Genomic DNA, 27,533 nt, shown 5'->3' with positions numbered 1-27,533 from the left:
ACTCTCAAGCACAAAAAGAATGTCAGACGCTGAAAAGCAGACAGAAAAGAAGTAACAGGGCACTGGCTTACGGCTGGGTAAGGGGCTCTAGCACCTACCTCAGCAAACCCAAGAAAGCTGGTCCTGAACGGCAGGGAAACACTATGCCCTGCAGAATCCCTCACAGCTCAGATGTTGGTGAGCACATGGATCTCTTCAGAAGGTAAAGGTGAAAATTAAAATAGAAGGCCCGTTTGCACATTTAACACGTACCTGTACCCCTAGACCCCCTTTCTCTATTTCAACACAAGACTGGAAGATTCATTAGCTCAACAACAAGGATAAGACAGAGACGCTCTGGCACGGAGGGCACCAGATAGAGTGGAGGGCGCAGACACCATGCGGGAGATGGTGGGATTAGGTGACCGTACATACGCATTAAAATTAAAATGTAGAGATCCTGCAGCTTTCCCAATAAAATGGTGGCATCAGGCATACACTTTCAAACAAACTCAACTAGTTCCCCATCAATGGCCCCACTTTAAAGGAAATTCTAAAAAGACCTCAGGCAGAAGGAAGACGATCCCAGCTGGACAAACAAGAGATACAAGGAGTGAAGGGCAGGGAAAGTAGTAAATATGTGGATAGATCTAAGTGAACACTGACGTTACGGGTTTGAAAACAGAATTAAAGTGTATAACAGCAGCAGCAGCATGTAAATTGGGGGTGCCAAAATGGTCCTGTACAATCTGGGAAGGGGGTTAGGGGTGCCTGTTGTAATTTTCCCAGGAAACTATTAACAGAAGAGAAAAAAAGAACAGAGAGCATTTAAATGAGAAAACGATAAAAACTGAATGATACAAAATAATCCAAAAGAAAGCAAGAAAGAGAGAAAAAGAAAATAAAATAGGAAGGACAGAGAGGCTTCAATACAAATAGGTCAGCATTTACATTATATTAAATATAAATGGGCCAAATGCAGCAGCTGAAAGACAGAGACTGTCAAACTAGATTAAGGGGAAAAAAACCCCAACTACATGCTGTTCACAAGAAGCACCTCTGATACAGACAGGTTGAAAATAAAAGAGTTGAAAATGTTACACCATGTAAATAGCAACCAAAAGCAAGTCAGAGGAGCTATATTAATATCAGGTAACAAATAATTTTAGAGATAAAGGGGTTCAATTTATAATGACAACAGGAACATTTCTCAAGGCCTGTCATACACCTTTACCTAATAACACTGCCTCAAAACATACAAAGGAAAAATTTATGTAACTAAGTGAAGAAATAAGACAAATCTATAATCACAGAAGGGTATTTTAAGACTCTATGCAGCTGATAAACCAAAGGAGACAAAAATATCAGTAAAAATATAAAATTTTCACAAACTTCACCTGATACACATGGATAAAATGCTGCTTCCCACTACTGGAGAATAAATGTTCTTTTCAAGCACACATAGAACAGCTGCAAAAAAGTACCATATACTGGGTCATAAAGGCAGTCTCAATAAATTTCACGGGACAGAAAAGTATGTGCTCTTTGATCACAACACATTTATGCTAGAAATCAAGCTCCAAAAGAGAACTAGAAATTTTCAATTTGTTTGGAAATTAAGAAATGCATTTCTAAATAATCCAGGAGTCAAAAAAGAAACCATGACAGAACTTAGCAAACACTTTAAATGTATGGTAACAAAAATAACATACACCCAAATCCATGCAATGGAGCTATAAAAATACATAGAAAAGGATAAAAGCTTAAAATTAAGAATCCTAAATAAATGGACAGATATGCCATACTCATGGACTGGAAGATCCATCCAGTATTGTTTAGATGTCAATTCTCACCAAATGGACTTTAGTCAATGCAACTTCAATGAAGAACTCAATGTGCGGATTTAAATTTTTGTTGGTTAAATTGGTTTGGTGTTTTTTTTCTTTTGGTGGATTTCATGTGTGTATGTACGTGTAGGTGTACATAAACACGTAAGCACACGTGTAGAATTTGACAAGCTGGTTCTTGTATGTAAACTTTTATGTAAAATACAAGTGACCAAAAATAGCCATAACACTTTTTAAAAAGAAGAGACCAGTTGAAGATTTGACTCAACTAATATCAAGACATGTTAGAAAGTGACACTTAAAGAGTAAGGACGACAAAGAGATCAATGGAAAAGAAAACAGAGTCCAAATACAGACCCACACATATTTGGATACTCGTGATAAAGAGGGCACTACAGCTAACAACGCATGTTCTTTTCAGGAACTTGGGCTCGGACAATTGTGTGTCCATATGGAAAAATACAGAAATAGACCGCTAACTCACACTATACACAAAAATCAAGTCTAAGTGAATTACAGACCTAAACAGAGAAGGTAAAACTATCAAGTGTTCAGAAGATAACACAGATTATCATCCTGACCTCAGGGTTGGAAAATATTTCTTTAACAAGATACACACCAAAGAACTAACCATAAAGGGAAAGTGATAAATTTGATTAACTGTTAACACCTCCTGTTAATTAAAATAAACTAGAAAGAGAATGACAAGATAAGTCACACAACGGGAGAAAGAAAACATTAGTAACCACGTAGTTGATTAAGACCTTCTATTTAGAACATAAAAAGATCTATTACAAATAAATTATAAAGGAAACACCCAATGAAAAAATAGTCAAAAGGTTTGCTCAAGCATGTTTTATGTCCCCCGACACACGTGCGCGCGCGCGCGCGCACACACACACGAAATCCAAATGGCAAGTAAACATTTAGAGGATGCTCAGCCTTGTTAGTCATGCAGGCAACAGTAAACGAGATCTGTAGTCTTTAACTACAGTGGCATGAGAAGAGGGAGGAGTGAAGGTGGTTTATAAGAGAATAAATCTTCATGTCGTGATAAATAGACTCATCAGAACCCAATATACACATCAAGAAACAGCAACAGAGCAGGTTACTTAGGTGTACGAAGCAGCTAGTAAAACAAAGGGCGAAGAGTGAGTTTAAAGTGTGGACAGTGAGTAAGAGGCCTCACTCAGTACCTTTTGGCACTAAAAAAAAAAAAGGTGTATTGTTTTGATGAACAGAAAACAGAAGAAAGGAAAACACCTAAAATGGGTGGGGAAGAGTCAATGGGAGGTAAGGAGGCGAAGCCAGGGAAATTAGAGAATTCTCCGGAGCACCTACTTCTGAGTCAGAGCAGAGGAGCAGCACAGAAGGGCGCCGGTGTGGTTTTATTCCATAATCCGTATCATGTCCCTTTTGCGCTGGTTCACGTGTATGGCTCCCGTCTAAAACTTGAGCCCCTAGGCTCTAATGCCTCTTCGTTTCTGACCGTTCAACCATCAATTTCCCTTCTGCCCTGATATCTTACCATGTAGTATCTCCTATCTTATGCATATTTTATAGGCCTTTGCAATCTGGCCGGCTTTGAGAAATAAAACTCCAAAGAATGAACGAATATGCGTCATACTGAACTACGTGGGATTTTAACTTATCTTGACAATTTAAAGAATATTCTGGGATCTTGCAATTCTTCATTAATTATCATTGTAAAGACACCAGTTATCTATACAGATTATCCACATACACTTTTCTCAATTTCGAATGCTGAATAATTTCTCCGCCACACGAATAGGTTACTGTGGTTTCCCTATATGAGTTCTGTCCCCGCCCTGTGACTCCTAAGGAGGAAGCACAGCAAAATGGCTGGGGATCGGGCACACACCAAGCTGGCACTCTGGGTCTGGCCCGCAGGACGAGGCTCTGAGACTCCCTTGCCGTGTTTCCTCATCCACAACACGGGGGTGGCGACGACGACAGCGTGTGCTCCGTGGCGCTGCCGGGATTAAATAAGGTAACGGGCGTAAGCGCACAGCGAGGAGTCCGTGAGTGTTTCTGGAAGGAAGGAGTGAGTGAACGGAGGAGCCGCCCAGGAGGCTGCCAGAGAGACCCTGCAAGCGTGAAACCGCAGGCGGGCCGTCTGCAGAGCCACGACACGCTGTGCGCAAGGGCCGGGCCGTCCCCTGCTCTCGGTCAGAGCCGAGACCAGTGTCAGAACGTCTTCTTCACCAGGAGGCCGGTTTAGGGAGCAGAACGCTGTGGGTGAATGTCTTGTTTCCTGATACATCCTCTTTGTCCTCAGGAAACGCACCGCCTGTCCCTGCACCTGAGTGACCTTTCACTGCCTTCCTGTGACCCCCAGCTCTCTTTCCTCCCTTCTTTTTGGGGGCTAAAAGACTTCCAGACTGTGGGGGCAGAGCCTGTAGTGGCTGATTATAATGCGATGCAGCGAACCAACTTTGTTTTGCCTCAAGGACGAGTCTTCCGAGGCTTCTGTCTTTTCCTGACTCAGCTTATAAACTCTTTAAAATCGGAGATTTTCTTCTGTTGCTAATCAGACAAATGACAGCGTCGTCAGCACCGGGATGAGCAGTCCTCCCTCCACCTACTTTCAATACACGATTCTTATCAACTCCTTTTGTCTTCTTGACAGAAGCCACAGTGAGGGGTGCTGTTCCCACGCCCCCCCCCACCCCCATCCCCTGAGCCCCAGGCCGGGCTCCTCACTGTCCCTCAGAGGGTTACGCTCTCAACGTCCTTCCTCGCCAGCCCTGCCCCCAGCAGGCACCCAGGGCGCAAGGGCACGCAGTGGCCAGGGCGAGGGACTGGATGGAGTCCAGCTCTCGCCAGGGAAGTCTCAAACTTACACGGAAATGCCGCTCAAACCTCACCAGGCTCAACCTGGTTTCCGGATGTGGTTTCCTCACGGTATCAGAGCAGCTTCCTAGCGTCACTCCTCGGTGAAGTAACGGGGTTCCCCGAAGAACCCTACAAGTAGGGTGGTCAACCAAGGGCAAGAACCGGGCTCCCCCCCACCCCCGCTTCGGTAACAGAGGGTCACAGGCCAGAACACGTCAAAGACAGGTAGGTGGTGCCACTAAAGTGTTTCTCCCTATTCCTGGGGCCGCAGCTTCTCTGTCACGAAACCGTTGCTAAGATGGTTCCTCTCAAAGGACTGGATACTTAGAATCTCTAGAGCAAAAGTTAAAAAAAGCACGATTCTTCACATTTACTCCGAGGAACACACACTTTGGAAAGGTGACGTCGGCGGCAGGAGGCACACAGGGACCCTGGGTGGGCGGTCTTCCCCCCCAGAGTTTAAAGCATTCGTGAGTACAGGGCTGCTTTAGAAGGTCCCACTCACCTTGAACACCAGCTCACTGCGCTGCACAGACGGCAGGAGGGCTGGTCCGGCGTCCCGACTCTGAGAAAGTGGCTTAGTTCTTAGGAACAAGCACACAAGAAAGCCAGCCGGCCACAGGGCCAGGGAACACCGGGAAAGGGAGTCACACAGAGGGCCCTGACTGTGAACGGATGCTCACGGGTTCACGTGCAAGGATACAGGGGTTGCTGTCATCGATGCTGCAGCTGTCCAGGATCAAGGGGATGCCATCCAGCTCATTCACCTGCAGAGAAAGGAAAAGGCACATTTATACACCGAAAAAGGCAAAAAGGCCTGGGTCAGGGTGAGAGATCACAGACGGTCTGTCTCTCCTGCTGGTCTCCTCACTCACTGCGGTAACGTAACAGCATACTGTTGTATTTAAGCCTGCCACCCCGGTCACAGCGGACGACGAAACTCGACCTCCAACATCGAGGCAGGCAGACACAGCAGGTGTAGACGTTAGTGACCTGCCTGCCCTAATGGAGTCAGACGATGAGACGTTAGTTAACAGAAGACCCTCCTCCTGTCTCTGCTTACAGCCCAGCCTCCTGCACCCGCCACCACCCCGACCTCCGACCACGCAGCCCAACACCTATCCCCACCACCTCTGGCCTTGTGGGGCGGGGCGCTCACGGTCTTCCTGATCCTGGTGAAAGCTGAACTACGCTGTACGTACATTGTGTCCTCTTCACACAGACTGTGGAGTTATGACATCACTCCTGCTTTTACGACACAGTGTTACTTTAGGTTTTATGTGTTATTTGGTAGGATTTGGTAGGGTATTTTGGGGGACGGACGGAGAACGCTCAAAACATTTTCCATTTAATTAAGGGTAACTGTTTCTTTGCTTTCTGCCGTTTCGGCTGATGGGGCTTCATGCGAACAAGCAACTTCTGGAGAGCAGGGGAAACCGGTATCTCAAACACGTACACCGACCCAGAAATCTTTAAAAGCAGACATGAACAGAAAGGGATACACCATTTTTCTCTTCACCCTTCCTTAAAAATGCGGGGGCAACTGGAAAGCCATATAAAAAAGGATAAAATGGATCTCTCCCCAGCAATGTTCACCAGGGTAAACTCCAAACGAATCTGAGTTTATTACAGTTTAACAGTCAGTCCTAGTAAGTGGACAGTTTTTCTAAGAGTAGGAAAGGCTTCCCAGACTATGACTTAAAATCCAGAAGCAACTGGGAAAGAGGTTTTTAAAATTTGCCTGCAGTTCTTTAAAAAGCAAATTAAGGGGCAGCGCCTGGGTGGCTCGGTCAGTCGAACGTCCAATTCTTAATTTCAGCTCACATCATGGTCTCATGGTTCGTGGGTTCAGGTCCTGTATTGGGCTCTACACTGTGAGGAGCCTGCTTGGGATTCTCTCTCTCTGCTCCTCCCCTGCTCACGCTCTCCCTCTCCCTCTCTCATAAGTAAACATTAAAAAAAAAAAAAAAGGCAAATAAAAGCTAGGAAAGTTATTTGTGAAATATTACAGGCAAAAGGTTAATATTTTAATATACAAAGAACTTGTAAAAACTGAGAAAAGATCAGCAATCCAACAGAAAAAGAATGGATCAAATGCATGAACAGAAACGGCACAGAAACAAAGAAATGCAGCTGGACCACGGAGACATCAGAAGATGTTCTGGGGCGCCTGGGTGGCGCAGTCGGTGAAGCGTCCGACTTCAGCCAGGTCGCGATCTCACAGTCTGTGAGTTCGAGCCCCGTGTCAGGCTCTGGGCTGATGGCTCAGAGCCTGGAGCCTGTTTCCGATTCTGTGTCTCCCTCTCTCTCTGCCCCTCCCCCGTTCATGCTCTGTCTCTCTCTGTCCCAAAAATAAATAAACGTTGAAAAAAAAAAATTAAAAAAAAAAAAAAAAAAAAGATGTTCAACCTTGCAAACTGTTACCACGCGGAGACACCACCTCTCGCCCGTCAGAGCGGCAAGCGAGCGAGTCTGACAACCCACGCAGGCGACGGGGAAACAGGCGTCCTCGCACACTGCCGGAGCGAGCGCTAGATGGCACGACGCCCGTGGACGGGCTGCACCAGGGGAAGCACCTACTCGCTGATCCAGCCCTCCCAGTCCTAGGGCAGCACCTCCGACTGCACTGTCCCACGGAGGCTCTGCCTGCACAAGGTTACTCACTGCAGCACGGTTTTAGGAGATACAATTCACACACGAGAACGCGCACCTTTTAAAGGATAGAGTCCCGTGGATTTCTTTTTTTTTCAAATTTTAGACACAGAGAGAGAAGGGGAGAGTGGCGTAGGGAGAGAGAGAGAGAATCCCAAGCACGAGCGTGGAGCCCGACACGGTGTCTGATGCCACGACCCCGGGATCAGGACCTGAGCCGAAACCAAGAGTTGGACGCTCGACCGACGGAGCCAGCCAGTGGGTTTTAGTTTTATTCACAAAGTTGTACAACCATCACCTCTACCCAATTTGAGAACATTTTTATTATCCCAGGGAAGAAACTCCATACCCATCGGTCATTCCTCACGTCTCCTCCGTCCAGCCCTCAGCAATCTCTGATCTTTCTGTCTACGGATTTGCCTATTCTGGACATAGCGTACAAATGGAATCTTTCGATGCGTGGCCTTTTCTTTCAGTTAGCATGATGCTTTCAAGGTTCATCCAGCACCGCGTTCCTTTTTGTGGTTAAATAATATTCCACTGTCTGGAGAGACCATGTTTTATTTATCTGTTCATCTGTAGACGGGCATCTGAGTCATTACGGTTTTGGGTATCGTGACCGTGCTGTGAGCATCTGTGTACATGTTTTCGAGGGGATATTTATGTTCAGTTCTCCTGGCTGCGTACCCCGAGAGAGGAACTGCTTGGTCCTGGTAACATCAGGAGGAACTGCTGGGGTGCTTTTCAGAGTGCTGTGCCGTTTTCTAGTCCACCAGCAACGTATGGGCGTTCCAACTGCTCCACGTTCTTACTGGTGCTTGTCGGTGTCTGTCTTTTATTTTAACCATCCTGTGGGTGTGAAGTGACGTGTCACTGCGGTTTTGATTCGCATTTCTCTGACAATTAGGGATGTTGCATACAGTGCAACTTATGAAAACAAAGATCCTGGAAGCAACTCAGGTGTTCTCCGATACGGGCCGGCTGAGCGAACGATAGCACGGACACAAAACACTTCCGTGTAGCTGTGAAAATGAGTGAAGAAGGCCCAATGCACTACCTGGAGGGATCACCAGGATACAGCGGTAAGTGAAAAAAGCAAGCCGCAGACAGGCTTATACGTGAACCTTCCGTGTAATAAAGGAGGAGAAATACACAAACTTTCTTACAGTTCCCAAAAGACACAAGAAAGGGTTAAATAAAAAACTAATAATGGCTGTCCACAGGGCATGAGGAGAGAGTGAGACAGAAGCAGCAGGAAAGGGAGGCAGATGTCTGTGAATGCACCTGGTCATACAATTATGACTTTATATATATGACTCCTATACATATTTTATGTAATTCTCTACAATTAAAATTATAACGGATGTTAACTACACTTATTGTGTTGATAACTTCACAACACACAAATACTGAGTCATTATGTTATGGCCTATGAGCACAGTACGTTACGTCAATTACATCTTAGCAGAAAAATTATATTTACAAAGTTATAAAAATAGGAAACAGAAACACATTAATCCGATGGCATGTAAAACAAAGAAAAATTACCACAAAATTAAAACAGTATTTGACTTTACACCCCTAGCGAGACGTATCCGAAGCTCAGAGAGAACTGCACAGAAATCTTAGAACAGCATTCAGCTGTCTCTGCTTCCTATTGGTATCGTTCTTCTGAACCATTATGTACTTATTTTTTTAATGTGTATTTATTTTTGAGAGAGAGAGAGAGACACAGAATCTGAAGCAGCCTCCAGGCTCCGAGCCATCAGCACAGAGCCCAACATAGGGCTTGAACTCACGAACTGTGAAATCAGGACCTGAGCGGAAGGCGGACGCTTAACCAACAGAGCCACCCACGTGCCTCTACATTTAGTTTAAAGCAAATGGGTCATTCGTGCTATTAAGGAACTAAGATTTTCAGCATAAAAAAGGATTAAATCCAGAAAATAATTTTACACTTAAATTAGAAATATTAGCAAGATTTCGTGATATATTTTTCAATTTCCAAAAAGTATTTATTTCCTAGCTGTTCACTGAAAAGGCCTAGACGTGAAGAGAAGCATCCCTCCCAGGATCGGATGAACTACAGATCCTCCCTGACTTCCGACGGGGTTATGTCGCGATGAACCCATCGCTACCACGCCCTGCCTACCGAGCGCCACTGCTTAGCCCCGCTGACCCGAATCATGTTCAAGCACTTGCAAGAGCCTACGGATGGACAAAATCATCTACCGCAACGCCTATTTGGTGATGAAGTGTGAAGTATCTCTCATGTAATTTGCTGCACAGGAAGGGAGAAACTGAAAGGCTGAGGAGTACGCAACGGGTGTCGGCGTAACCGTCGGCGTAACCGTTGCCGCTGACCCTCGCGATCGCGAGGCTGACCGGGAGCCGTGGCCGCTGCCTGGCGTCGCGAGAGAGGGGCGTACCGTGCATCGCTAGCCCGAGAAAAGATCCACACTCAAAACTCCAAGCACAGTTTCTACTGAACGCGTTCTCACTTCCACACCATTATAAGGTTGGCGATCGTAAGCTGAGCCACCGTCAAGTTGGGGACCATCTGTAAATACATGTCCCGGTGAAAGATGGCAGGTCTCCACCTGCCTGTGATGCACAGACCTGCTGAAGAGCACTGTGACCAGCTGTCCTTGGTTTCCCCAAGGCGGACAGGAAGAGAATAAATCTAATTTCTGCAATTTTTTCTAGGTGCCGGAAACAGGGTAGGAAATGTCCTACTATTTAATAGGCATCTGGCACACACTAGGCAATGATAAATACATCCACGATTTCCGCATTCCGGCAGAATGCCAGGGTAACCTGTACTGGCTCCATTTTCCTGACAAAGGAAGTGGGGCTCATGGGTTAAATATCGTCCCCAGGGTCACTTCACTAAAGAGTGCTATTCAAAGTCTAGAGGCCACCGTCAGTCAGTGAAAACAGACAGTGAGAGGGGAAAGTCAGAAAGGGTGCTAACAGTTCAACAGGGTTACGCTGTGTCTCCTGAATCTTGTAATAAAATCTAGGTTTGAAGCATCTATGTCTTTTTAAATTTTTGATTTTTTTTTTCTAGTAATTCATTTGTATTACATTTTATAAACATATTGGTCCAGGATGGCTTGGGGGAAAGATAACCCGTTCTTCGGCACAGAGAGTTTGGGAGGTTAGGACACTAGAGAGGGCTGGACCGGGAAGGGATCACGGGTTTGAGAAGCGCAGAAGGAAATTTTATGGCCAAGCTGGTAGCGGCCCCACCTGAGACCGAATTCAAAGCTTCCCGAGGCAACCCTTGCACCGAACGTCTCCTCCCACAGCCCACGGCACACCCGCCAGCGGGACCGGGGTGCTGACTGTGACGTCTTCAAAGGGGAGGGAGAGCTACCGTCAATGCCTCTGCCCTGGGGTGAAGACGAGGGGTCCAGAAAGGAGCAAGAGCCTGGCGACGGGCACAGCAAGGAAGCAGCTGACCCTCACCGGCCCTCTGCAAGGACGTGATCTAATCCTCCTGGAACATACGTCAGCCTGGTGTCGGACGCTATCACACAGGGCTCACAGGGAAGGCCTCCTTGCAGAAGTGACACGTGGCCGGGGAGGCGAATGAACTGGCACTGAATGGACAAAGGGGGGGGGGGGGTGCGCTGTGGAGAAGGCTTTGCAGGGACAAGAGCATGTGCAAAAGCTAGGAGATCAGAAGGAACACGGAGCGTTCCAGGAGCTGGATGTGCAGCACAGCCCTGGGATTAAGAGTGACGACTGTGGTTCCCAAAGCCTGGTTCTGCAGCAGTGCTGAGCTGTGTGACTTTGGACAAGTCCTTTAACCTCGGACACTTGCCATTCTCGCCCATAAAACGGAATGACGGGGCTCACTTCCAAGGGCAGCTGTGAGAACGGAATCGATGGCTTCAGCCAACGCTCGGTGACGGGCAGCGGGACTGGCGGCAGCAGCTGTTAGTCCTACTGCCAGCAGGAAGTTCAGTTGCTTGGAGTGAGGAGTGAAGCCCCTGAAGGGCTGAGGGAGAAGCTTCAGGATAACTTCACCCAGCCGAGTTTACGACCCCACTCTGTATTGGCAAAACAGTACCTTTATTTAAAAAAAAAAAAAAAAAAAAAAAAAAAATTTTTTTTTTTTTTTTTGGTGAGGAATAAAAAACTATTCAGGATCTATTATTTGATGCGAAAAAAAAAATCTCATCTGCTTGGGGGGATAAAGTAGAATTCTCAGATGTGCAAAATGGGCAAAATTTCCTGTGAAGGACACGAAATCACGTGCTAACAATGGAAACGTGAGCAGCATTAAGGGTGAATTGCAGAGCCCTCGAAGATCACAGTTACGGGGGAGTCGTGACTGAATCGAGGGCGTGCTTTCCTAGCTGAGTATTTCGCATTCACACCGCTCCATTATGAAATGATACAAGATCACTTTTTATAGAGATACACGAAACGTGTAGCACATAATGACAGGGACGACAGTGGCACTGTGACAAACGCATCATCGTTCACTTCAGGAGCAGCGACTGACGACACCTCTGTGCTACGACCAAGCTCAAGTTTACTGCCGCAGCTACGAGTGTGGAGCTCTGTCTGGGGCAGGGGAGAACAATTAGGAAATTAACAAGTTTTCTTCTGTTCACACTTCATAAAACAAGGAAGCTGTTTGTTTTCTTACCTAACATGTTGGGAATTGATTCTATACCCATAACAAATGAGTCACAAGCTGTAGTTCATATGAAGGAGCCAAGCTCAGTCAACACTTTCACAAGGTAACACATTTCAACAAGACAGCGAGTCTGGCTTAAACAAACGAACATTTAGCCCCTGGAAATAAAGTGTAAACAGAAGGACAACTAATTGATTTGCTAACTGTTCCTCCCACCTGGGCCAATCGGCTCGGAGAGCGTTCTATGCACAGTGCACACGCCCAGCCCTGCTCTGTATGCTCCCTTGGGGGAACCTACTGGATTGACAGAGAACACAGCCTCAACTACCCGGCTGCTGTCACGTCAAACGGTAAATACAAAAATCCAAGAACCCGAAGAAAGCAAGGGCACGGTACCAGCACAGCACCTTATCTCCTACCTGAATATACAGTGAGGCGAGCCTGACTGACCTGACACGTGGCAAAAATGTGTTCGCCACACAGCTCCTCAAAGCAAACACATACACAAATAAAGAGATCATCAGAGGCCTCGTTCCAAAGCCGATCAACGACGGGCGTGGGCGCGGCAATGCTCACACAAGGCCCCCGTCCGGATGAAGCCATCCTCAGACGTGCCGACAACCAACTCAAAGGGCCTGGAGCCCAAAGGCAATGCTGGATGAAACGGACCGTCCGGTCGGAGAGGTGGACGCACCCACCCACCCACGGGCAGGACTCAGGTGTCATCCCAACCACCTGGAAGGACGGGGGACACTCTGGAGACAGACAGAACTACATGAGAATCCCGGCTCAGGGATCCTGTCAGCCGTGGAACCTTGAGGAGCTCCCTGAACGTCAGGAAGTCTAGATTTTATGTGACAAGGGGGTCACGCCCATGTCACGGGGTCACGGTGAAGATCCACGAGGAAGCATTCGGCATGGCCCCCCGCACGCAATCAGGACGTGAGAAATGGCAACACGCTTGTGATACTGTTTTCACTTGCTCTGAGACTCTGGAAGTTTCCTTCACGGCCCACACTTGAAAAGGGCTGGACACGGCGCTCCTGTGCCAACCGCGAGTTGAGCTGTGGCAAAGCTCCAGTACATCAAGACTTACACTTCCATGACCAGCCAGTAAGTAGATACGGTGAGTCTAGGTGTTTCGTGCAGCTTCGTGCTGGGCACTTCATGGCTCCCCTTCATGGGCACGTTGGGAACAAGTAATGGTGCCCCTCCAGAAGCTTCAGGGCAGCACAGGGCCTGCGTTCCACAGGCTCGCTTTCTCTACAACTCTGAGCGTAAGGCTAGGCCAGTGGTTCACAACCCTGGGTCCACATCAGCATCCCCTGGGAGGTGTCCAACAGCACTCACCCTGTGGCCCCAACCCGAAAATAAACACGTCCCAATCTCGGAGAGTGAAGCCTGGGCGTCAGAGTCACAGACACACTCTTCCGGAGATTCCGACACGCAGCCGAGCTGATGATTCCTGACCTGCGCCAAGTGCGAGAGCACCCACTGAGCCGGCGTCTGGGACCCACCGCAAATCCCGAGAGAAGCCCCTAAAATGGAGCACGACGGCCTTCCCGTTCTCCCCTCTGGAGCTCTGCTCTCCTTGTTCCTAAACCAAGCTCTGCTGAGCCGTGACAAACACACAGCAGATCACAGCTGCACCTGCACCACCACAGACACATCAAGGCCAGAACCTCACGGCCCAGAAAGCTCCCGCGCATGTCTGCAATCTCTGCGGCTCGCCCGCCAGGTTTCATCTGCCACGGAGCCGCTTTCTGCCACTTACGAACCCTCTCTCTTTTTGTTTCTTTCTTTTTTTTTTTTTTAAAGTGGTTGCTCTGGGGTTTAGAGTAGGCATCTTTAACTTGCTGTGGTCTATCTACAAATAATGTTATACAAATAATATATTACTGTTTCACACACGATGTAAGAAACCCACAACCGGACACTCCACTCGGAGTTGGGGCTCCCGTACGTTTACTTCCACGTCCGTCATAAACCCCCAAATACACTGCGCTCATGATAAGGTATTTCGGTTTTAGCTACATACTTCCTTTTCTGGTGCTTTGCTTTCTTTGTACAGAGTCAGGTCTCCATCCAGCACCATTTTCTTCCACTTCATTCAACTTCCCTCGATACCGTCTCACAGCACAGTTCTACTGACGGCAAATTCTTAGCTTGCGTCTGGGGAAGTGGCTTTATTTTACTTTCATTTTTGAAGGCTATTTGAGCTGGATATAGAATTCCAGATTGACAGTTTTTGCGCTTTAAAGATGTCACTGCACTGATTCCTGTTTTGCATCACTGCTCCAGAGAAGCCTGCTATCAGGAAGCCTTGTATCTTTGCTTTTCTTGATTGGCAGGCAACGGTCAGCGTGTCAGAGAGTAACGGCACAGCAGAAAGATGAACCACGACCAACGGGGGTTCTTTGCAAACATTAACAGAAGGAAAAAAATTCCAAGAAGACTGATGAAGAAGAGAGAGACATCTATGTAAACAGAACAGAATGAAAAGAGACAAAAAGGTACAGAAAACACAGATTACAATAAAATATTATGGACTTTATGAAAACAACTGGAAGTCTAGATGGAATGAGTATCTGTAAGGAAAGGAGAAAATGTCAACACTGACAGAATAAATCAAAATCCTGAACGGAACAATTTAAATACTTAAATTTAAATGATTTAATGATACAAAAATGACCAAGACTCACTGACAAAACAAAGACCCAAGGGCTCTCCAAGTGAGTGCCACCGAATTTTTCAGGACCACAGAATCTATTATGTATGTAAGTTGTTCCAAAACAACAGGCAAAGGGAGAAAGCTTCCTAAACCTACTCTGACTTGGTTCAAAACCAGCATCAGACAGAGCGGTGTTAAGAAAATCACAGGCCTATTTAACTTTTAACAGGGACCCCTCCCTGCCCCACACAAAAAAGTCCCACAGAGAGTATTAGATGAACAAAATTACACATGCTACAAAAGTTCCTCACGATCCTAACGTCAACCAGAAAATGTACAGTAAGCATCCTCATTAAAGTAGTAATAATTATCTCAATATCACAGAAAAAACATCTGATAACGGTTAGCACCGGCTTAGGACTTTTTTTTCTTAATTCTCAGAAAACTGGAGAACTTTTTTAACTTGAAAAGGGCTATGTGCCAGGAACTTGTAATAACCATCATACCTAAGAGAAAATTTAGGTAGATTCCGAGACCAGAAAAAAACACAAGGAGGTGGTCTTCTTATTCTGATGTAGAAAAACAAACTCAACGAAATACTGCAACTTAAAAAGGTCTTTGTTCGGAGCGTTCAGTCTCTGGAAGTCAATAAGGAGTCCGAGTGGCCGCGAACAATGCTTCGGACTCACGGTCAGAATGGAAGCAGAGGAAGAACGAAAAGAGAAGAAGGTAATCAGGCCGATTTAGATGAAGGAAGAGTGTTTCTTTGTTTTGTTTGTTTTTTTTTTTTAGGAGAAAAAGTTGAAATCTTAGAGGATAGATTCCCCAGATAGAACATGGAAAATAATTATCTAGAAGGCCAGGAAAGATCTAAAGGGAAATGAAAATGCACCCAGTCCCAACTGCTCTCAGAGATGGGCTAGATGTGTCAGTTGTTACCGGAACAGAAAACTGGGGCCCCGCAAAACCCAGGACAGGACAGAAACACGGTCTCGGCTCACTGGGATTGCTCTTACGAGGGAGAGCAGTACCGAAGAAATGAGCGAGGACACCACCCCTCAGTGTCACAGGCCACCGACCGTCACAGACTAACTGAAGTCCTGCAGAAGCAGAAACTCAGAACTTCTGTGTCAACGCTCTTTCCCTCACAAACCAGAGACTTCCTGCTACTTGGCAGCAAAGACTAAGCACTGGTGTCTGGGGACCCGCTTTTGCTCGGGGGTAACTATCAGAGGACTGGGAAAGGACGCATTTTCTAACTCTGGTGTGGGGACACCGGTGCTGTGATAAGCCTGTGCCCTCGTACCTTTTTTTAATTGTAAGAAGCGAGGCATGTCAGAGATTTGGTACTGGGGTGCTTGAACCTGTAAGGCCCCAACCAGGCCTGCAGCAGGTGGAGTCCTGACCCCGGGCAGGCATGAAGAGCCCCTCTGGGTGGGATTCAGCAGAATAAGAAACCGGAGAGGATACATTTTAAACCTCAGTCTCTTTGAATTTCAACTCTTAAGGGCAGAGAGTCTGACTAAGGTCTTGGACTTTAATTTAAAATGGAATGTAATCTTCGGATTTTAATGTCTCCCTGGGAATTTGATAATGAGATAGAATTAATATTCAAATTTAGAGGTACCTCTGGTGGGCATTTTATTATTACACTGAATTTAGTCTCTTAATAGGGAATGAATTTTGTGCCTTGGGGTCAAAGTGACTTTGGAGTTAATTTAATTCATGGATCGGGGTGACCCACTTAAGGGTCCTGTGGGGGCAGAATCTCCACTCTCCACCAACGGTCCAGGAGAAGGAAAGGCGCCTGGTCGGTATAAGCAAAGTGGCCTCCTAATGAAGCTGGGAGCAGACGGTCCTGACCCCTGAGGCTCTCCCCACAGAAGGGACCCACCCTTGGCCCAATACCTTAGCAGAACAACCACAAAACCCAGAAACAATGCTGAGAGGGGCAGACATCCGACCTCTGTATGTTGTGGAGAGAGCTGTATTAGCACAACCTTCCGTGGCTTCTCTAAGCCCTCCACTGGCTCCTTCCCAGTGCAGCGACCATCAGACTAGTGAGTCTGGTTGTATGAAGTCCGTGGTATACAAATGTGCTGGTCTGTCTGCCTCTTTCATTAGATGCCGGGGTTTTCAACTACATGAAGCTCGCTTCTTTCACTCCTGTATCCCTTGCCCTGCCCTTCGATTAGATGTCAGGAACTAGTTGCTGAAAAACTCTGTGCATGTGACAGCTCTTTTGACTGACCCCACGCACACATCCACACGCAAACAGGTAAACAAGGTCCTTGTGCCCGTGAAACTTAGCACGCAGGGGTGGGGGAGCGCGGGACGCATACGGGAGAGAGCACAAGCAAGAAATAGGTAAATAAAAACACACTACAAATTAGAATCATTGCTATAAAGGAACTAAACAGGATGAGCCACTAGAGAGTGACAGAGGAGGCTCTATGTGAGACAGGGGGTGGGGATGGCAGGTAATGCTTTCCTATAAAATGGTGACGTCTGAACTAAGACCTGAGTCATGGAAAAGCACTCAACGATCTCGAGGGAACCCAGATCACCCGAGGTTGCGGGAACCAGGGGTGGAAATAGTCAAACATATCCAAGTGACAGAAAGGAAATCAGCATGGCTGCGTGCAGGGGAGTACCGGTAAAATGGCAGGGGTGGGGCTGTAAAGGCAGGAGCCGGAGCCTACGGAGCAGCGGGTGGTTCTCAGAGCAGAGTCCCCGGAGCAGCAGGACAAGCACCACCTGGGGACTTGTTCTTCCGAAACGCACACCCTGAGCCACCCCCAGCCCTACTGAGTCAGACCCTGGGGTCAGGGCCCAACAGACAGCTGTTGAACGGATCTTTAGACGATTATGCTGCGTGCTGAATTTTAAAAATCACTGTGCCTCTCAATCCTCCCTGTGAATCCGAATCGCCTGGGGAGCTTTTAAAAAGCAATGCCTGGGTCCCACTTGGTCAACCTAATCTGAATCTTGGGGACGATGGTCCAGGCATAAAAACATACACGCACGTACGTATTTTACAGGCCCCCTAGGTGGTTCGGCTCCCTAGAATACAGTCTTGAAGGGCGGGAAAATGACTTAGGTCTTTTCTTTCCTAAGTGTAAAACGAGCCGTCGAAGATTTTTACAGGTGAGTGAATCCAGTCTGTATTTTCAAAACCATGACCCCTGGCTGCCATATAAACACGCGGGCGGGGGAGCCAGTGCTCGGGGCAGGTCCGCCAGGAAGCACTGGGGCAGGGGAGTGGGAAGCGGACCCAGGAGGGGCTGCCGTGGTGCACTGGGGATAAAATCCCACACCACTGGTGGGAGGCAGATCCCACGGGAACTGCTTTCTCAAGCGAACAAAAGAGGACTCCAAGATTCTAAGTTTCTGGGGGGCTGCTTATCATTTACTGAGATCCAGAAGGGCTCTGGGGTGGAGCAAGTGAACGGACTGCACTTCGGGAGCGAGGCGCTCGGAGACATCCAAGTGGGCGTCAGCGGTTCTATCCTTCTGTATTTCCTGGAAGGAGAGTGTGGGCCGCCATGTACCCCAGCGTGGACCCTGGGGGGCAGGTCTGGGCTCCAGAGATACACGTTGGGGTCATCTGCACACAGACGGGCTTTAAAGCCGGGACTAGGGGTCTCCCTAGAGAAAGGCTCAGGACCAAGTCCTAAAGCATTGAAACATTTGGGGGTCTCAGGAGAGAAATCTTTGTGCTTCCTCTATAACTTTGGTATCATCACCAAATACTGTCTAATCCAAAGGTTTCAGTAATCCAACACTAGGTACTATAGGCAACTGTTAAGCACTTTCCCTGGAGTAATTTGTAAGCAATAGGAGTATTTTCTTCCTGGAAGGAGGTCATCAATAACTGAAAAGCCACAGCGACAAGATTTTCTTCTAAAAGTCACAGCGATGGGGCACCTGGGTGGTTCAGTTGGTTAAGTGTCCAACTCTTGATTTCGGCTCAAGTCATGATCTCTCGGTTTGTGGAGTAGAGCCCTGCATCGGGCTCTGTGCTGGCAGCCTGCCTGGGATTCTCTCCCTCTCCCTCTCCCTGCCCCTCCCCCATGCTCTCTCTAAATAAATAAATAAACATTAAAAATAAGATAAAAGTCACAGTGATCATCACATTATTTGTCCACTCATCATTTTTCAGGGTGACTTTTTAGAAGCTTATTTCTTTTTTCTTTTTAAATGTTTTAAATGTTATGTGGGCTGCAAATTGTTTCCCTTGTTAAGATTATATAGGAATAACACATATGTACGTACGTACCTCACTAAACTGAATAAAAAATACTTTAATCCCAACTAACTCGCTCTGTGCCAGCCCAGACCTTGAGAGGAACGGAAAAGAACTCGATGGGGAGTTCAACCTCAAGATGGCTCGTCTCCGTTCAGTCCGCCTACTGCCCGCCCAAGGTACAGAAATGCCAGCCTTGTTAGCAGAGGCTGGAAGGTGGGAGAGAAATAATCAGCGGGCTCACCATTCCCTGAGCACCCCCCCCCCCCCCCCCCGGTCCCTCCATGCTTGAGGGCAAAGGGGCCCAGCAGCAGGGGAGAACGGAAAAGGTCAGAGTCCACTTGGGCCGAGGATCACCACCCTGCAATCTCACCCCCAACCAGGCTGCCATCAAGGGTCTGATCCCTTCCCTCGGGGGCCAGGCCCGAGCCCTGAGGAGGGGACAGATCCCATCCATGAACGTGTTCGTGTACTGCCAGTCTGTGTTCGACCCGTATGTATCAACCCACACACACATCTTAAAAAATGAAAATCATCTTTATATATGTACGCTATTCTGCATCTTCCTGTATATTAAAAATTCTCTGAAGATGTGATTTTAAAAATGGTATATGCTATTCTGTCACTGCAATCCACCAAAATTTAATCCTCCCCTACTCAGGATTCTTATATAATTTCCAAATTTTTACCAACAATATAACAAACATCCATGTATCAGCATTTTTACCGTGTCGCTGATTATTTCCTTTGCAGAAATTCCCCAAGGAAAAACTACTGGATGAAAAAACATAATCATCTTTAAGTCTCTTCGATAAACTGCTCCCCGTCAGGGTCCCACCACTTCACATCACCCTAACAACCGCCCACTTTATCCTTACTGACCATGCATTATTTTTTCTAAAGTTGCTTTTGTTAAACAGACGAAAACTTTTATTTTCTAGCTTCACTGAAAATGAAAAAAAAAAAAAAAATGCTCAGCATTTTTCCATTTTTCCACCTGCCAAAGTTTGGCAACTGAAAGTTTCAGGAGGTAAAAGGCCTTTAACAGTCAAGTTTTGGGGACCAGCTAAAATGCACAGCAGGGTTACCCTCGGAGTTCTGAAACCTGAGTCAGGAAGGACCCACAGGTCTTGCAATGGGGCAAACGTGCGGGCAAGATGACAGCCAACGATGAGACGAGCCTCGGCCCCGTTTCCCACAGGGACTGGGACACCACAGAGCCTCGGTGAGAACACCAGCAAAGGGCGGACAGTGCCGACGGCAGGGCGGTGGCGGGGGGAGGCAGGGGTGACGGAGGCTCGTTCAGAGCGAACCTGGCCAAGACCCCACGAGGCTGGGCATGCTGGGAAAGAAGAGCCCGTGGAAAGTAAGCCACAGAGAAGACGGGCTCTCCAATTCCACAGTACGACTCACCAGGGCAACACGGCCGCGTTCTGCCAGAGCTCACGGACAGACAAAGAAGCTTTTCAACGACGTAACACTGCGACTTTTAAAAGTACTCCCAAGTACAAAGCACAATATGATTAATAAAAATATTTTGTACGCCCAACTACCAGATTCCAGGAAGACTTAACAACTAACTGTTCTTTAGCAAACATCTGCATCTGAATTTAGTGCGATTTTCTCATGAATCCCTCACCCAGCAGATAAAATCTTTGTTGAAATGATGAATGAAATGAGCTGGTTTTAAAGGAGCTTACTACTATTCTGCTTGCAGGGCTGAAGAAAACAGTCACTGTTTTGAAGTGAGGAGGGCACAGGTGACACACAGATGACACCGTGGTGGCCGAGTATGGAATCAGTGTGCAGCTACAGATGTCCCTGCTTCCACCCTGACCGATTACTAAACTACCACACACCGTAGGGCCGGATGTCAGAAAGGAATTTTCAACTGATCTGGAATGCGAAACGCCTTCCAGTGTTTGGTCTCAGAGGATGAGGTCCTGGGGGAAGGGGCGCGCCCCGCGCACAGCACCGTTCGTGACGCCAGGCCCTCCACTTCGTCAGGCTTCCACGTCCCGAGGGGCACGTGAGCCGCAGAGGCTCCGATGAGTCACCCTGGTCTCACAGGGAAAAAAGGGCGAAACGCTCCTACCGCGAAGCAGAGGGCGTCACTTAACTAGGGGGTGAGGAAAGGGAAGGTCTTGCACAACACCTGGTTTCCAGAAAGTGCCCAATAAAACGGCAGGGAGTAACACAATCTTTTTTATTTGTCCTTCTGCTTATGGCATTTTTGTTGCATTCTTTGCGAAGAACTCGAAACAAGCAGAATTAGAAGGAAAGAAGCAGACGCGCAAGGTGACCTTTGCCACCATAGTCGTTTCTGGAAGACGGTTTCATCAACAAAACGTCAGAAGTTGTGCAGTGAGATATCTGAAGAGCGAGATGAAAGGCCACTGTTTTTAAGCAGAAGCAGGAGAAAACACGTATCAGGACGTGAACTGATCTCTAGTGTACTCGAGAGCCCGCGACTTAAAGCTCCACTCCATTTAGCAGCCTCCTTACAGCGCCACAAGATACGACTTGAGAAAGCAGTAAGACCAGAAAGGGATCGGTAAAGCGTGTCAGCGGCAGAGAAAACAGAGCAGCTCAGGAGAGTTGTCCTGGCACATCTGTGCTATCACGCACAGCTACGTTTCGCACAAAAATAACCCATAGAGCCAGTTTTTTAAAAATACGCATTCCGCCGCTGCTTCTCGGGATGTGAGTGATTCCCACCCATGCTGCATCGTCTACGGTGTCATACTTCAGTGCCTGAACAAACAGAAATCTGTCCTGAGCACATTCAGCCTTTAATTTTTAACCCACGGACAGAATCTCAACTGCTCGCTGTAACAGGATGAGCTCCTTGCTACTAAGAAATCCAGCCTTGGAAACGGTTTATCGTACTTGGCCATGGTGTTTTAAAAAGAAAAAAAAGGGGAAAGAAAGAAAGAAGGAAAGAAAGAAAGAAAGAAAGAAAGAAAGAAAGAAAGAAAGAAGGAAGGAAAGGAAGAAAGAAAGAAAGAAAGAAAGAAAGAAAGAAAGAAAGAAAGAAAGAAAGAGAAAGAAAAGGGAAAGGGAAAGGGAAAAGGAAAAGGAAAAAAAAGGCAAGAGAAGAAAGGCAAGGCAGGCAGGCAGCTGAGAGCCCGCGTCTCTCTATCCAGCACAGGGCGTCATGGCACCCGCTGGCCCCTGGGAGGAATATCCCGACCTGGGCCTGTTATGAGCCCTCTGTCCTGCGGGCACCGGAATGAAGCCAGCAGGGGAACCTGTCCTTCTCTTCCCTGCCTGCCTGCCTGCCACAAATCCTGACTGACATGCCCACAGCCTGTCGTGGCCTCTGAAGGGTGTCGTGTGGAAGCCCCACGGTCACCTTCCGGGTGCAGGGTGACAATGGGGGGAAGAAGTCTATGAACAGAGACGACACGTCTCAGAAACGCATCCGTGGGAGAAAGGCTTTATCGGTGCAAGAGAACGGGACCCAGAGAAGAGGAAGGAAACGTGCACCGAATATGCTCTACACACAAGAGCCCGGGGCTCCTGACAGCCCTGCGACGTAGGAATCAGCGTTCCTCTCCGACAGGCGAAGACAATGTGATGTGCAGGGTTAACCGACTCGATCCGGGTCACCGAGTGGAGTGAGTGGCAAAGCCCGGGTCTGTTACACTCAAAACGTCAAGCTTTTATTCGACTGCAGCACCCACACTGCAGGAGGGGGTTTCTAATCTTCAGAGCAGAGATGGGGCCCGAAATACTAGAAACGCGCCGGGAACCCTCACGGTGTACAGCTGAGCCCGCTCGGGGTGGAGAAGGGGAGGGGAAGGGCCGGCGAGGCAGGGCTGGACGGCGACAGGGCCACGGCCCTGGGAGCGGCCACAATGATGGAGACGGTATGTCGCCAGCGCCAGCCCCGGCCCCGGCACACCAGGAAGGGCCTCTGCGGCGAACACAGCAGCCCCTGAGCAGGAAAGAACCGCCCTCGGGAAGCTCGCCACCGGCTCGATGAGAACGTCAGAGTGCCATCTATCTGCGGTCCCCTCCCTGCGCGACTGACTTCTCGGACTTCTCTCCCTTCCCTAACCCTAACCCTAACCCCACGACTGTTTACCCATTTGCTGAACACTGAAGATGAAAGCTACTTTGCGACAGACCCTAAGGTGGGGGCCAATGGGTGAATCAGACACATTTACTGCCCTTCCCCAAGTCAAGGTGGGGTGGGAATAAGGGAGACAGAAAGGCCCTGGAGACGGGAGAACACAGCACTGGCATCCAGGGCTGGAGGAAACATGGTGGAGCCGGTCAGGGGAGACCCTGAAGGCCAAGCCTACGAGTTTCACTTTTTCCTGAAAGCAACAGAAAGACTTTACCTAGAGATTTGTGTTTCAGAACACGTAGCTATAAATTAATAAAATTAATTATTTTAAAAATTGATTTCCTAAAGTGTGCAAATCTCAAAGTGCACAGCTTACGGAATTTTTGTATGTGTACACACGTGTGCAACTATCACCCAGATCAAGACAAAGAACACTCCGGCACCCAGAGGCTCCCTGTGTCCCCTACCCGTTGCTAACCCCACACAGCAACTAGTGCTCAACCCTCTATCATCTTAGATTTCTTCTGCCTGTTCTGGAATTCTGGGTGAATGGAGCCACACAATATGCACTCTCCACTGTGGGTTTTCCCGCTAAACATACGGCTACAAACCACAGAGCTTGTCCCTTCTCACTGCCGGTCTTATTCCCCTGCACGAAGAACACGCCATGCTGTATTTTTACCCATCCTGTCCGCGATGGACATGTGGGGTGTCTCCGGTGTGGGGCTTTACGAGTGAAGGCTGCTATGACCACTCATGCACATGACTCGAAGCGGACGGAAGCACCCATTTCTGCCAGGTAATTGCTGGTTTAGGAAAACAAACTTTGAACAAAGAGACTATCTTGTCGTGATCTTGTAGAAAATGCGGGCTGACGTAACCTAGACTGAGATAAGGTCAGTCATTAAGAATAAAAGACTGAGAGCAAGATCCTTTTTGTTTTAATAGGATGTATGGGTTAATGAGATCGTAAAAATTTCCAGACAGGTGGGTCACCTGCTACCCGTAAGCTAATCGAAGGAGACGTGACCCAGGCTCCGCCCTTCCGAATCCTTCCGCTTTTTGTCAGATTCGGTAATTGTTTCTCAGACCACGTTCTCAGCCTTGCCGGCTTTCTTCTCGTCTCCTGGGACTCTGATGACAGACTCCCAGGCTATTTTTGAGGACCCTACATGTCCCTGAGGCTCCATCAATTTTTTTTTCCCCGGTCTATTCTGTTTCTGTTGCTCAGACTGGATGATTTTGAGTTTAGCCTGAAGTTCCCAGACTGTCTCCGACGTCCTCTCCACCGTGCTACCAAAGCCCACCCAAGGGGTCTTTACATTTTACTTCGGGTCACTGTACTTCTCGGTCCTAAAATTTCCAGTTGGCTTTTCTTCACATCTTGCTTCTTGGCTGGGACGTCCTATTTCTTCATTTGCTTCCAATGTTCCCAACTGCTCACGGAAGCGCTTTTCTGAAGGCGGCTTTAAAATCCTTATCAGATCACCCCACATCTGTGTCATCTAGGCAGCCCTCGATCGCCTCTTCTCACCAGGTTGAGATCCGCCTGGTGCTCGGCAGAACGCGTGGCTTTTGTGTGTACCGTAGACATTTTGGGCTTCAGGTCACGCGACTGAGAGTCTCGAGCACACGTCCAGTTTTGGGGGGCCTCCTCTGACACCACGACAGTGACCGGGTCGGGGCGAAGGGCAGCACCTGCTACTCCCATGTGGGGGCCAAAGTCCAGGCCTCGGCTCACCTGGTCTCTCCCGACAGTGGCGCTGTGGTGGGCGCGGGGGGGGCTTGCCTCCTTACTGCTTTATGCCCATGGTTCCTGAGCGGGCAGGGGTTCTGATCCCCCGCAGGGCGTCCAGCAACAGGGAGGGAGGAAGGATGCCCAGTTACCGCTGACACCAAGTCTTTTCAGAGTCCACCGGTGGGGCCGGGGGCACTGTGTCACATCAGGTGAAAAGCGTAAGTCTGGGCTTCCCACGTGGCCTTTGCTGATGGCGGAAGGGCTACATGGTTTTCCACGGTGTCTGTCTGAAGTAGGGCAGTTATATTCTAAAAGGCTGCCTTGCCAAAGTGCCCCTTTCTTGGTCCTCTGGCAACAAAGAGCAACCTTCTCTTGGGGGTGTGTGTGTGTGTGTGTGTGTGTGTGTGTGTGTGTGTGTGTGTCTGCGCCCATCGGTGTTTCTGGACTGACAGCTTCTCTAACACCCGTCTGAGATACTGGAGGCAAAAGGAAAACCCCGGGAACACACGCTGGGCTGCTCCTTGAGTCCTGAGGTCCCTCGGCAGGCTGCCTGCTTCTCTCCATCTTTCAGAGGGCTCCTGTGTTTGTTTTACACCTGACGTCCAGGGATTTTAGCTGTGCTTAGTGGGAGACACACAGAGAAGTACATCTAGGCCGCCACGATCCAGAATCGATTCCCAACATCCTGTTTTCAAGGCGCAAAGGACTTCCACTGGGAGCCAGGAAAGCAAGTCCACGATCCGGGTTTTGATTTCAGAAGAATGACAGGGATGTGTATGTGCAAACAAGAATAACGCAGTTCCTACTGACTAATACGTCTCTGCCTGGCACAGTTCACATTACAGGCTCCATCGTGACCCTCCCAAGGAGCCTCTGACACAGGGCTTCCCGTCGTCCCGTTTTTGAGGGGGAAACAGGCTCACACAGGGTCGCTCCCGGTCTACAGCAGGGCCCGGACTCGGACCCAGATCCACCTGACTCTAGAACCAGAGCTCCTAACCACCACACCACATAAAGCCTTTCGCCACGAGCCACACTCTGCCACGGGCGCTCTGGGGGCACTGAATCCCACGCCGCTGTCCTCAAACCACACACGGCAAACTCAGTCAGTAACCAACAGCTTACAATTACACACTCTCCCCTTGTGTCTTTAGAATTCTTCTTTTTCAAAAATGTTAACAGCCCAAACTTTGAGAGTGCTATATACAATTTAGAGGTCACAACTACGATCTCATGAACACTCCCAACAATCTTACGAGGTGGGTATTTTGTTTCATTAAGTGTTTTATTTCCGGCACAGTTAACATACAGCATTACAGTAGTTTCAGGGGTACAATACAGTGATTCAACATTTCCATACGTTGCTCGGTGACAAGTACACTCCTTAATCCCCATCCCCGATTTCCCCCATCCCCCAACCCCCTCCCTTCTGGTAACCATCAGTGTGTTCTCTACAGGTAAGAGTGTGTTCCTTGGTTTGCCTCTCTTTTTTCCTTTGCTCTTGCATTTTGTTTCTTAAATTCCACATATGAATGAAATCGTGCGGTATCTGTCTTCTGTTCACTTACTTCACTTAGCGTAACACTCTCTAATGCCATCCGTGTTGTTGCAAACGGCAAGATTTCATTCTTTTTTATCGCTAATATTCCACTGTGTATACACACCACATCTTCTTTATCCATTCATCTACTGATGGACGCTTGGGCTGCTTCCGTATCTTGACTATCGTATACAGAGTGCACGTATCCCTTTGAATTAGTGTTTTTGTACTTTGGGGGCAAACAGCCAGTAGTGCGATTACTGGATCGCAGGGTAGTTTTATTTGTAACTTTTGGGAAATCTCAGAAGTCCTCCACAGTGGCTGCACCGGTCTGCATTCCTACCAACAGGGCACGAGGGTCTCCACATCCTCACCAACACCTGTTGCTTCTTCTGTTTTCTGTTTTAGCCGTTCTGACAGGCGTGAGGGGATATTTCACCGTGATTTGTATTTCCCTGATGATGAGTGACGTGTCACTTTTCATGTGTCAGTTGGCCATCTCGGTATCTTCTTTGGAGAAATGTCTTTTCACGTCTTCTGCCCGTTTTTTAACTGGATTATTTGTTTTTTGGGTGTTGCATTGCATAAGTTCTTTATATGTTTTGGATGCTAACCCTTTACTGGATAGGTATTTGTAAAATACCTTCTCCCGTTCAGGAGGCTGTCTTTTAGTTCTGTTGGCTGTTTCCTTTGCTGTGCAGAAGGTTTTTATTTTGAAGTAGTCCCAATAGTTTGTTTTTGCTTTTGTTTCCCTTGCCTCAGGAGTCATCTCTAGAAAGATGCTGTTATGACCAGTGTCAGAGACATTACTGCCTGTGCTCGCTTCTAGGACTCTCATGGTCTCAGGTCTCACATTTAGGTGTTTAACCCGTTTTGAGTTTATTTTTGTGTATAGTTAACGAGGTGCTCCAGTTTCATTCTTTTCCGTGTAGCTGTCCGGTTTTCCCAACACCATGCGCTGAAAAGACCGTCTTTTTCCCACTGCATATTCTTTCTTCCTTTGTCAAAGACTAACTGACTGTATAATTACGGTTCATTTCTGGGTTCTCTGTTCTGTTCCGTTGTTGTACGTGTCTATTTTTGTGCCTGCACCACACTGTTTTGATGACTACAGCTTTGCGTTAGAACCAGAAGTCTGCAGTTTGCCTCCAGTTTTGCTTTTCTTTTTCAGGACTGCTTTGCTATTTGGGGTCTTTTGTGGTTCCACACACATTTTAGGACTGTTCTGTGAAAAATGCTGTTGGTATTTTGACAGGGACTGCATTAAATCCGTAC

The 27,533-nt window shown here is 47.8% G+C and overlaps 1 protein-coding gene across 2 annotated transcripts in view; it reads right to left on the bottom strand.

Annotated features, from left to right (window-relative positions):
• The window catches only part of ATXN10 (ataxin 10), a 167,634-nt gene that overhangs the window by 23,374 nt on the left and 116,727 nt on the right, over positions 1-27,533 (bottom strand). For both annotated transcript variants that reach the window (XM_047868350.1, XM_047868351.1), the window contains exon 10: positions 5,386-5,449. In XM_047868350.1, the coding sequence (XP_047724306.1) occupies positions 5,386-5,449 (64 nt within the window). The remainder of the gene's footprint in view (positions 1-5,385; positions 5,450-27,533) is intronic.

The sequence above is a fragment of the Prionailurus viverrinus genome, chromosome B4, assembly GCF_022837055.1.
Source record: "Prionailurus viverrinus isolate Anna chromosome B4, UM_Priviv_1.0, whole genome shotgun sequence".
Taxonomy (NCBI): Eukaryota; Metazoa; Chordata; class Mammalia; order Carnivora; family Felidae; genus Prionailurus; species Prionailurus viverrinus.
This window is presented reverse-complemented; position numbering and strand designations above follow the sequence as displayed.